General features: G+C 38.3%; 1 protein-coding gene across 5 annotated transcripts in view; it reads right to left on the bottom strand.

Moving 5' to 3' along the window:
- LIN54 (lin-54 DREAM MuvB core complex component) overlaps window positions 1-12,059 on the bottom strand; it is a 68,435-nt gene that overhangs the window by 3,185 nt on the left and 53,191 nt on the right. For all 5 annotated transcript variants that reach the window (XM_042936035.1, XM_042936032.1, XM_042936037.1 and 2 more), the window contains 7 exons: window positions 9,928-10,001; window positions 9,586-9,783; window positions 8,358-8,449; window positions 7,534-7,605; window positions 5,974-6,076; window positions 5,684-5,821; window positions 1,305-1,507 (listed from right to left, as the gene is read on the bottom strand). In XM_042936035.1, coding sequence (XP_042791969.1) covers window positions 1,305-1,507; window positions 5,684-5,821; window positions 5,974-6,076; window positions 7,534-7,605; window positions 8,358-8,449; window positions 9,586-9,783; window positions 9,928-10,001 — 880 coding nt within the window. The remainder of the gene's footprint in view (window positions 1-1,304; window positions 1,508-5,683; window positions 5,822-5,973; window positions 6,077-7,533; window positions 7,606-8,357; window positions 8,450-9,585; window positions 9,784-9,927; window positions 10,002-12,059) is intronic.

The following is a 12,059-nucleotide window of genomic DNA, read 5'->3' as shown; positions in this document are numbered from 1 at the left end:
GAATATTTGTTCAATGAATGAATAAAATTGAGCACTGCAAGCAGTATCTCCTGGACAACACTAACAATAAAGTACTTTCCCAGAGTCCCATATATTGTTCACAAAACAAAAAGCACACCAAAATTTTGCATTTTTCCATCATGACAAACAAAACAGTGGGGAAACCAAATGCTGTTCTCTACATGGAGTTTCATTCATAAAGACCTCAACTATTAAGTATTAAATAAGAGCAATCCATCCTGAGGCTTGCTATATGTAGCCACGTCTTAAAGCCTTCAGAGACCAATCAGGCAACCTAACGTAACCACGACACTAATGTTACCAACGACACTGACAGAAGGAAACTGCAAAACAAATGAAGTCTGAAATTCAGACCTACTGTGACAAGAGAGTAATTGAGGGTTTGGGCTGCTGTACAGTTGTATAAAAATATTTAAAATGCAAAACTCTTTAAATTAGAAAATATTATACTATTACAATAACGTTAATATTGTATAGTTAGTAACACTGTATAATAGTTCTTCAGAATTGCTATCTGAAATATTTTGTATAAAAAGAAGCATTTCTGTAAGCATTGGAGCCTATTTCAACTTAGGCATTTTACATAATATACCATCTGGAAGGCTCACTGCATTTAATAATTCTGCAAGCTAACCTCTACTAAACCCTCTGATACAAATCCACACCAGCAAGCTGTGCGGCATTGGACCCTGCCAAACACTGGGACAGCGATGCTTTATTCTTTGTGGCCACTTGGTAAGGATGATGGGAAGGACAAGAGAACCGAGACCTAGAGAGGTGGAGTGCTTGTCGAATTCACAAACTACTGCGTAGCACACACAGTATTTAAACTCAGCTCGGCCGAACTTTAAAGCTCGAGCTTTCCTACTCCAGAGTTTAGCAGTCCAGTGAAACAAGGTGCCCCAGTAGGATGGGGAAAAGTGCTACATGGGCACGGAAAAGGCAACAGAAGGTAAGGATGTGCAAAAGTGTGGATGATACTACTACCAGGAACAGGTGTAAAAATTCAGTTTTCTTAGGGATTTGTCAAATTACATCACTACCTCATCTTAGTGGAGAGAAATCGAATTAAGCACAAAGCATTTTAGAAGTGTGTACTATATCTCACAGTGGTTTTCCTATTACCTTCAAAATCCTTTACAAGTAACGAGAGATAGAAAGACAATGCAAAAAGAGGTTTGCAACAAGGCAAAGCATGAACTTAACCTTGTCCAAAAAGAAGAAACTTTACCAGAAATAATACTGATGTTATACTATAAAAAGACATTAAAATACTGACTTACTTTCCTCCTCCACTATTCAAAGCCGGCGTTGGCCTAGTAAGCAAGTCCGAAATTTGAGACGATAACTTAGTTTTCGCTGCCGTCTGTTGCTGTACCCTTACTTCAGCTGCGTCTGCCAAGTGCATCAGTGTCTTTCGTTCTGGGCTTTCTTCAAAATTCTTACAGCCAACACATTTGCATATTGAGGAACACATTATTTTTGCCTAAAAGATTTACAAAAGAAAAGCTTCCAAATCAAACCCAAAAAGCATTACTCTTAAGTAGACTCTAATCAAATCAACAGACAACAGAACTAACTGCTCAAATGACATAAGATACAATGGAAACCTCTCTTCCTGACACTCAATGGGCTACGTACACGTGGACAGGTCAAATATTTAAGTCCAAGAGCGGCTACACAGTGTTTGTTTTTGAGTGCTTCCACATCATTTCTTCCCCCGCTAAAGGTTTTCCTCCTGATATGATTAACGTGTGTTCTTTATAAAGAATATGAATGATACAATATTAAAAAAATAAGTTATCTGGAATCCAAACACCTCAACGTGTTGATCATTTCCCACTCATGCAAACACACAATTATCACATGAAAGGAATTTCATAGATGCTATTTTTATTATGGATAATCTCCATAATCTCCCTCCCTGAATCCCCTTCTCCAGCGTCCCCAAATCCTTCCATAGTCCATATTAAACCAGTGTGTCCTTGTATGTAAAAATGTGTAAAACATATATATTTATGAAAAACACAGCCCTTATGTACATATACCTATCTTAACTAACAAATACACATCTTTTTTTTAGTTTGTTTTACAAAATCATATGCCCCACTTTCTGCATCTTCCGTTTCTCACACTACACCTCATGGAATCCCTCCCCCCAAGTCATCTAGCATAGGCTGAATTCATTCTATTTAATGTCTGAGTATTAATCTCTGGTATAGATGTGCCACCTTTTATTTGGGCATTCACTTGCCTGTTGCTGGGCATTTATTTTGTTACCAGTTCTTGAGTACTACAAATAATGCATAAAAGATTATTTTATATATATATACATATATATGCTTTTATTTCTATGAGCTACATTTCTAGAATTGGGCTCACTGGCCAAAGGGTATGTGTATTTTAATAGATGTGGGCAGACTGTCTTTACAAAAGGCTGTAACACCTCACATCTCATCAGCAATGTATGAAAGAAGCCTTTCCCACATTCCCTCCAACAGTGTATATTCTAGCTCTTTTTAATATTTAGCAATCTGGGGGAAAGAGGTGAAGTGAGATCTCATTGTTCCGTCATTGACATTTCCCAAGCCTAGTAAATTTGAGTATCTTTTGTTGGATGCAGTTTCTTCAGTGAACGCATGTCAATTTAAAGAAACATACCAACTGCCCTTTCTCTCTACAGCACCTAGCAAGACAAACAAATCGTATTATGACGAACACATTTAACCCTGCTCCTTTCTTACAATACACAAATAAATTCTCTTTACCAAGGGAACAAAATGGATATACATTCTGGGTTAATGGAGTTAAGCTACACTTAATAAGTATCTAATGATGAAGAGATAAAATCCCTGATATCAAGGGTGAAAAAGACACACCAATAACGATAATTTGGATTAAGTATGAAGAACTGTAAGAAAGGTACTAATAATCTAACAGGAACTTAGGAAGAAGAAATTAGAATGACAGAGTATCCGTTTAGCTTTGCTGATTCAACTTCCCTTGTGGTCAAAAACAAGGAGAGGAAAAAAGGTTACAAGGCACAGCCATTTAAAAAATGTGGACGCTCACATCTCCACTCAACAAGCCTTGAAAGGTGAGTGAAAGGAACAGGCATGTGTTATCCAGATGCAGACTAACTGGACCAAAAAAAGCCAATTCAATTCAAAAGACCAACAAATGAACACACAAACTGTCAGACAATATCACAACCAATTCACAAGGGGCGAATCAGCCACTGCTAGTCCTAGATTAGTGCATTCCAGTTCTTCCATTTCTTGGTCTTTGAGAGTGACAAGTTAGTTATTAGACACTATGTGTGTTCTGAAAGTCAAGGATTTTTATAACTGGGCAGCTTTCTCTCTTTTAGTATACTTCAACCAGCTTTTCTATTTCTATAAATTCTCTCTCTATAAATATATAATTGTTAGTTCTTGTATGTTTATCATATGCCTAGCATGTACAGACCGTTCAATGCCATATGCATGGAAGGGCTTCTTTGCCCTTCTGACCCAGCTTTACATCAATTTCCATTTTGTCTCTTTTTGTGGACTTGGTTTGATAATAAGAATATGCTATTCTTACATTTTTTAAATATCCATGACAAATTTTGTATGACATGGTTTATGAACAGATGCCACCTATTTCATCATGTGTTCAAATAAAGGAGTCCAGAGGCACCTGGGTGGCTCAGTTGGTTGAGCATCCAACTTTGGCTCAGGTCTGATCTCACATTCTGTGAGTTCAAGCCCCATGTCGGGCTCTGTGCTAACAGCTCAAAGCCTGGAGCCTGCTTCAGATTCTGTGTCTCCCTCTCTCTCTGCCCCACCCCTGCTTGCTCTCTGTCTCTCAAAAACGAATAAACTTAAAAAAAATTTTTTTAATTCAAATAAAAATTCAGGATAAAAAAAGGATAAAAAAACTGACTTGTTGGACTCTAAAACATTATTTAAGACACTTTCAAAATACTCTTAATTATACACAATTTTCATTCATTTTGACTTTAGGACCAACAAGAGGTTACCTTACTATACTTCTTAGAAGGAGTATTTGACTTCTAACACAGGTGAATTACGAATTCATTACATAGGGAATACAGCACACATAATCTTTACTGTGACACATTTTGAATGGGAAGGGGTACTGAATGGCAGGCACACACTCCTAAAGCAGAGCAACCTTATGAGGGGAGAATGCCGTCCTTGGTATTGCTTTACCAAGTACAACGCCAGGGCTTCTGCCAAAACAAAAAATAAGGTATCCTTCTGAATATGAAATCTGAAAGTATGAAAATCTAATAGATGAGAAGAGCCAGCTAACTGTAGGGATGACTCAATTCCAAAGATTGTCAGTGAAGAGTTTCAGGTACACCAAAAAAGCAAATACACTAACACAGGGTTCATCTTGGGCATGAATAGATTATTCTATTTAAGCTTTGAAAATAAAAACAATGTTTATTATGTAGTTATGTAGTACTTTGTCTATAGCAAGAAGGGGATGATTTAAATAGCATTTAAAAATAAAATAAATAGCACCTGTCAAAGATGCCTGACTAATCATGGTCAGTAGCAAAAATGGATGCAATCACTTCACAATGACCAATAACCTCAACCAGCAATATTTCATGTTTCTTTCCTATTTTTATGCTCAGAAAGCAAACTTCGTAACATAATTCAGTTTTCCAAAGAGCACTGTTCTTCAACAAGGCACTATAGGCATGTTGGGCAAGATAAATCTTCACTTTCAGGACTGCCCGTGGAATGCAGACTATTTTGTAACCACATATATTTTCAAAAGCCCAGGGGGACAGTTGGTAGCACTACTCTTCCATTAAAGACAACTGCTAGTTTCCAATCCACTTTGATGTTATTTAAAAAAATTTTTATTTATTTTTTTTTAATGTTTATTTATTTTTGAGAGAGAGAGAGAGAGACACAAAGTTTGAGTGAGGGAGGTGCAGGGAAAGAGGGAGACACAATCTGAAGCAGGCTTCAGGCTCTGAGCTGTCAGCACAGAGTCCAACGTGGGGCTCGAGCTCACAGACCGGACCGTGAGATCATGACCTGAGCTGAAGTTGGACGCCCAACCAACTGAGCCACTCAGGCACCCCCAAAAAGTTTTTTTTTTAATGTTTACTTATTTTTGAGAGAGAGAGAGAGAGAGAGAGAGAGAGAGAGAGCAGGGAAGGGGCTGAGAGAGAGGAAGACACAGAACCCGAAGCAGGCTCCAGGCTCTGAGCTGTCAGCACAGAGCCCAATGCGGGGCTCGAACTTACGAACCATGAGATCATGACCTGAGTTCAAGTCAGACGCCCAACCGACTGGGCCACCCAGGCGCCCCCTGATGTTATTTTTACTAAAAATCAATAAATTGTTGCTCTGATTTACACACTTCCAGGTATAATGATCAAGAAGTTATGAAGTGGTAATCAGGTAATGAGTCCCAAAGCCATAATGACAAGACCAAGGTATTGTTCCTCTGAAGCCCTGCTTGGGAGGCCAGAAGGTCTTCCTCAAACTAGGGGCCTTGCAACGACTGTGCATATTTTCAAACTGCGATAGCAGAATAATTTCCCAATTTGTAAGTAAATTTTTACAATATACCCTTTCTAAAGTTATTTTCAAAAAAATGGTTAGATTATGTTCCCCAACCAGCATCTCACCTCATAGCATTCACAGTAGTTTTTAAGACATCCTGATCGTTTGCAATTACATCCTTTGCTGTGACGTCGATCTGATTCTCCCTCCTTTCCTTTCCCTATCTTAGGTTTAAAAGCTTCTGGATTTCTGTCAAGGCATGCCTATTAAAACAGATCAAATATCAACCGAAGCTCAATCACATTAGATTAAATACAGCAAAAGGAACTAATTTTCATTGTAAAGGAACCAAGTTCTACAAAAATCAGGTGAAACTGGAAATTTCTGTCAGTCAAATAAAATAAAAAGTAATCACCTTTATTGCTTTTTGCCTTTCATTTTCATGTTCCAAATTATTATAACAATTAGTACAGTTGCAGTTGTTGCAAAATTCACCATTTGCAAAGCAATCACAATATCTGGAATACAAAAATCAGTGCAAGTCACATAAAAAAGTAATTGTTTGTTTTTTTTTTTATTGTTTATTTATTTTAAGAGAGCAAGCAAGAGTAGGGAGAGGGGCAGAGAGAGAGAGGGAGAGGAAAAAAATCCCAAGCAGGCTCCATGCTGTCAGCACAGAGCCCAACACAGGGCTCAAACCCATGAACTGTGAGATTGTGTCCTGAGTCAAAAATCAAGAGTTGGACATTTAACCGAATGAGCCACTCAGGCATCCCAGAAAAGTCATTGTTAAAATACATAAAACTAGAAATTATCTGATTAAAAGCATTATATATGCAGAGCCACCTACTTACAGAGTTTATTTTTACTGACTGTCAACCACGTTGATCAGCCTCAAAATTAAAGTCACTGGCTCCTAGAATTTTGGTTTAGAAACTTAGTTCCAGTAGTAACTGCTGTCAACACAACAGCTATGTGATTTTATGTGAACCCAAAGTAAGTTATTTCAAAATTATTAAAAAGGAAACACATGAGCTATATTCCAGTAGTGCAATCTGCTTACTTGAACTACAGTTATGCTTCCTGGGATTTTAAACCACTTACATGACCAGTGCTTTTCACTTAAGTGTTTCATGTCAGATCTATTGGTTCAGACCTAATATGCAAATTAATCATCCAACAAATTCTTTTTAAATGTTTATTTTTTTATTTTTGAGAGAGAGTGTGTGCGAGCAGGGGAGGGGCAGAAAGAGAGGGAGACAGAGAATCCACGCTGACAGCAGAGAGCCTGATGTGGGGTTCGAACTCATGAACTGTATGATCACGACCTGAGCCGAAGTCAGATGCTTAACTCATTGAGCCACCCAGGTGCCCCCATCCAACAATTTTTGAAGCTACTCAGAGTATCACCTCACTTAGGAGACCAAATATAAAGGTCATAAATATAATCAAATTTATTATTATTAACAAAAGAGACTAGGTCTGTCTCATGCTGCTGTGTCCCTAAATTCCTACTCCAGTGCCTCATCTATGTTAAAGACTATAAAATAACTTCTGAATGTATGAAACAGTATTTTTACACCATCATAAGTGCTCATTCACTTGCACGTTTATTTAAATTACTTGGACTTATGAAACTGGTTAAGAATTTTTATTTAACTCCATTTACTTTTAAAAGTATTTTCAGGGGGCGTCTGGGTGGCTCAGTCAGTTGAGCGTCCGACTTCAGCTCAGGTCACGATCTCACAGTTCGTGAGTTCGAGCCCTGCGTCGGGCTCTGGGCTGATGGCTCAGAGCCTGGAGCCTGCTTCCGATTCTGTGTCTCCCTCTCTCTCTGCCCCTCCCCCATTCATGCTCTGTCTCTCTCTGTCTCAAAAATAAATAAACATTAAAAAAAAAATAAAAATAAATAAAAATAAAAAATAAAAGTATTTTCAGTTATATCCAATGAAGAAATAGTAGCAAAAAGACTTACAATTTCAAACACAGCGATTTTGTACAATTACAGGGCTTCCTGGGCCGACTGGCAGACTCTGATGGTATTATGCTACACAGATACAAAAAAAAAGATACAGATTTTAATCAATTAAAGATAACTATGCAAATTGGAAATGTCTCTGCAAATTCCTCCTAAAATAAAGCTTTAACAAATGTATCCATCTCTAATAATCCATCTCTATGTTGTCCCTTCACATCAAATTCAAAAGCAAGTTGTAGAGTCAAGACAGGGAATTTTTAAGAAGGAGGTTATGAATAGCTTCTAAAGAACACTCCACAAAAAAACTCTCCTTCTGAGAGAACTAGAGCTGAAATCTGCTCAAAACTTTTGGGATTCAATTATAAAAGCAATGAGGGGAAAGGGGTATACAGGGTTGCAAGTGGAAAGAGGTGGACTGGTCCCATGCAATTAACTAAGCACCGCTTCTAAACCAATATTGCAAAGGAAGCAATTCACAGATTAAAAAACAGATTAATAACAACAACGAAAAAGGAAAGGACCTAACATAAACAATTTGAAAACTAGTTAATATCATTTTTAAAAACATATTCAGGATGAGAGAGAGAAAGAAAAGAAAGAGAGAATATGTGGCAAAACTGATGAATCTGAGTAAAAGACATTTGGGAATTCTCTCCTCCTGTAACTTTTCTGTTTAAAGCATCTCAAAATAAAAAGTTCTATAGAGGCGTGCTCACATGGCTTTGAGGAAAAAATATCTTATGATGTTTTGAAATACATATATTTAATGTTGCATTTAACCTGATCCAACAACTTCACTTACATATTTTCAAAAGACTCACCCATTGAATGGAAGCCTTGCCTGGGTCTGGATACCAGGTGTTCCGGTGAAGTTTGAGTTGCTTGCTATAGACACATATGAAGACTGCTGTAGCTACATAGAAAGAAAGGTAGTTTTAGACCATATTTACAAAAATGCACAATACTCTCAGATATAATGATCAATAAGGAACACAAATTCATCCACTAAAACAGGAAAAACAGTATGGAGAATTTCATACACACTACTTCATGGAGCTCTTCTAAAGGCCCAAACTAATACCAGAGGTGAAAACAACGTGAACATTTTAAAGTACTACATGGTACAAACACAAGAAACTTTTCATAGAGGAGTAAGCATATCAGGATTAAGAAATTCTGGATGAATGACTCAAAAATATTAAGTATTAATTTGTATTGGCTAGAAAAACACAAGTGTCTACTTGTAAATAAAATAAGCACTATACTGATCATTCATCACATTATAAGTTATAGGGAATGAGAAGTTACGTGAGCAATAAGTTTCTATTTTACATTGATTTCTATACAAGAAAAGAGATGCTGGAGACAAAAATACTAGACATTCATTTTCTAATCAGTGGTCACATTAGCATACTCCATAGTACATTTCATTAAAGTACACAGGTTTCTTTTCTCTCTTATAATCTGTGTAGATCAACTCAGCAGCTTAGAACATGGTGCTAATTTGCTGGATTCTTACGTGAAAAAGAAAACTTCTATCTGCTTCCTAGAAGCAGCACTCCTAACCCTCACCAGCCAGTTAGATAATACATGGTTTTAACTCTAAAGATGACCAGATGAGAGTATCTGGACAGGTCACTAAAGATGAGTCACCTAGAAATGTATCTCACGGTCTACTTTCCAGGAGCAAGTCAGTGGCATCCTACTCATATGTGAGGAAGAGCTGGATCACAGTGGCAATGTTCTCTAAATGCACTTGGACTCCACCAACTTCAACTTCAACTTCTCTTCGATCTACATAGTCTTGCCCTCTTCCCAAGCTGCTCTCAGTCCCTAAGTGTCTGACTTGCATATGTGACTTGTGCCATTTCTAAACGCTAGAGATACATAAATAAATTCAGAAGTTTTTGTTAGCATCTTAAGATTTTAGAAAGAGGCATTTTCATACTGAGTAAGATGTTTTTGAGTAGTTTCAGAATGTGATAGGACTGCACATCTTAGACCAAATCATCCTTTCTGAAATGCGACGACTCCATTTTTTTCTCATACCTGAGTAACATACTGAGCTGGAAGCACTGCGTAGCCCACATTCCCTGTCCCCGGAGCCGGGGCCAGCACAGTGCCTGGTGGCAGGTTAGTGAGGTTTGGCTGGATCTGTGGCAGTGGTGTGGCAGGCATGATGAGCCGCTGCTGTGGCTGGCTGGTGGTAACTATTTGTGAAGTGGGATTGATCGGTTTGGGAACAACCTTAAAAAAAGAGGAATTTACAAAAGTAAATTTTACAGCCTCTCCATTCAGCATATATCTCTTGTACGTGAATCTTAACTTTCAATTGTAAAACTGAATTGTCTGTTTGGGAGAGACTGGGAAGACAAGTTCTGTGACACTCACCTGTTTGACAGTCTGCGCGGAGACAAGAGGAACTGACATCCGCACGGGAGTGGTATTAACAACCACTGGCTTTGCTTTTGAGAAAAAGGGGAGGAAGCACAATTTATTTTCAGAAAATAGTGCTTGAAACATTTAAGATACTTAGTTCTCTCAAGATATCCTGATAAAAGAGCTTAAAGAATTTCATTTATTTCCTGTCTAGAGCACTCTTTAATCAAGATAGTTACCTTTTCAAAATTCCTTAGCCCATCTACCAAGGACCGTATATCTCAGGGAGCTCCAGTCTATCCGCCTGCTAAGGGAATGTTCGTCATTCAAGACAGTCTACTGAAAATATTTCAATCTGTACTCAGGTGATTTAAACATTCCCTAGTAAAGCCAGTCAGATGAAATGTTGTATAAATTTTAAAAAACTGCCATTCAGGAGCTTGAGTCACAATGCTGTTCTGTATTCTAATTGCCATGTTTGTACCGAAACCAGAGAAGATATCATTTTTATAGTATAATACATTATTTACAGAGTACCTACTAAAAGGCAGCACAGCATGAAGGTTAAGAAGATGGTCTCTTAAGTCATAACACCCTTGGGGGTTCAAATCCCAATTCTGCTGCTTTCTAACTCTCTTTGCCTGTACTCCATCTACAACATGGGGATAGTACCTCCGTTACAGAGTATAAAGATTAAATATGTTAATCTATGAACATTTATTAGAACAGTGTCCAACAAATAGTAAGTGCTCAATAAGTGTTAGTTGCTCAATAAATGTGATTATTGTTATTACAACCAACATTACTCTATAAATGGCATTGTAGACAGTGTTCCGGGGAAACTAAAGTATACAGACACTTGCTCAAAGAGGTTACACTCCAGTAGAGCAGATGAGACATATACCAAATAAAATAAACATGATTAAAAAAGAGAAAGTGCTGCAGAATCCGAGGGAGACAGAATGTATGACTGGCAGAGGATATGGAATACTGAAAGAATGCATGGCAGGCATTGTGTCCGAGGTGGGTCGTGATCAATGGTCAGGTTGCAGAGAGGGCACACAAGTTGGAGCAGGACATTCCATGAAGAGGTAGAAGCATGAGCAGTGGAGGCCTGATGCTGGGAAGCAGCAAAGCATTTCACAAAATGTTAGTGAACAGACCAGTCTGGTTGGAACCTAGGGTTAAAGTAGGCAAGCACAGGTCTTTAACGTTAGGGTAGAAATCTACATATTTAATCTGCATTTTTAATTCAGTAGGCGATGAGAAGTTTCTGAGGATTTTGAAGTACAGAAATATTACTTGGAATAGCACAAAAAGAAACTGTATTTGGCCACAGTGTATAAAACAGAATGGAGTTCCACAAAACAAGGAAAGTTAGAAGAGTGCACAAACTGAGGGTCTACTTGGGATGACACAGCTGGGGACGGACAGGAGAGAGCAACTGCAAAAGAGAAGGTGAAAGTGAAAGGAACCACCCAAGAGAGGGCAGAAATTGCACGTTATTGGGGAAGAAAATGTAAGTCAGTGTGAAGCTTCCAAGTGGCCAGAAAAAGGACAGCAACCAGATGGAAAACCTCAAGGGTGAGATGATTTGAAGGGAAGATGAACCCTGACATAGAGACAAACTATGATGAAATGGACGAGAGAGGCTGGCACTAGACCTGTATGTTTGGACCAAAAGAAGTACAACCTTTCAAATTGCTTCCTGCCATTTCCACAGTCTAAAAAAGGGATTTAAGAAGATAGGAAGGATAGCCCGTTAGGTTTTATTTATGCAAAAAGGCCTAGAGCCTGGTCTGAAAGAGAGAGCTTGAGATAATGGGATCTAACAACAAAAGAGAAAGAACACACTTCCTTAGATAAAAAGGCTGGGAGGGCTGATGGCTGAAGACAGAAGGCTGAGAGTCCCGGAAGAACATTAGACAGTTCTCTGACCTAAAGAGAGCAGGCCCCTGCAAGCAAGGGGACAAAGGGAAAGGGTAGGGTAAGTGGGGGACCTCCAGAAAGTGTTTGATCAGTGGTGATGACTGCATCTCTCTCAATACACTAAAAACCACTACACTGTATGCTTAACAAGGGTGGATGCTATAGTCAACACAACTTCTATCTCAATAAAGTTGTCATACAAAAAGAGTACATGA

The sequence above is a fragment of the Panthera leo genome, chromosome B1, assembly GCF_018350215.1.
Source record: "Panthera leo isolate Ple1 chromosome B1, P.leo_Ple1_pat1.1, whole genome shotgun sequence".
NCBI lineage: Eukaryota > Metazoa > Chordata > Mammalia > Carnivora > Felidae > Panthera > Panthera leo.
This window is presented reverse-complemented; position numbering and strand designations above follow the sequence as displayed.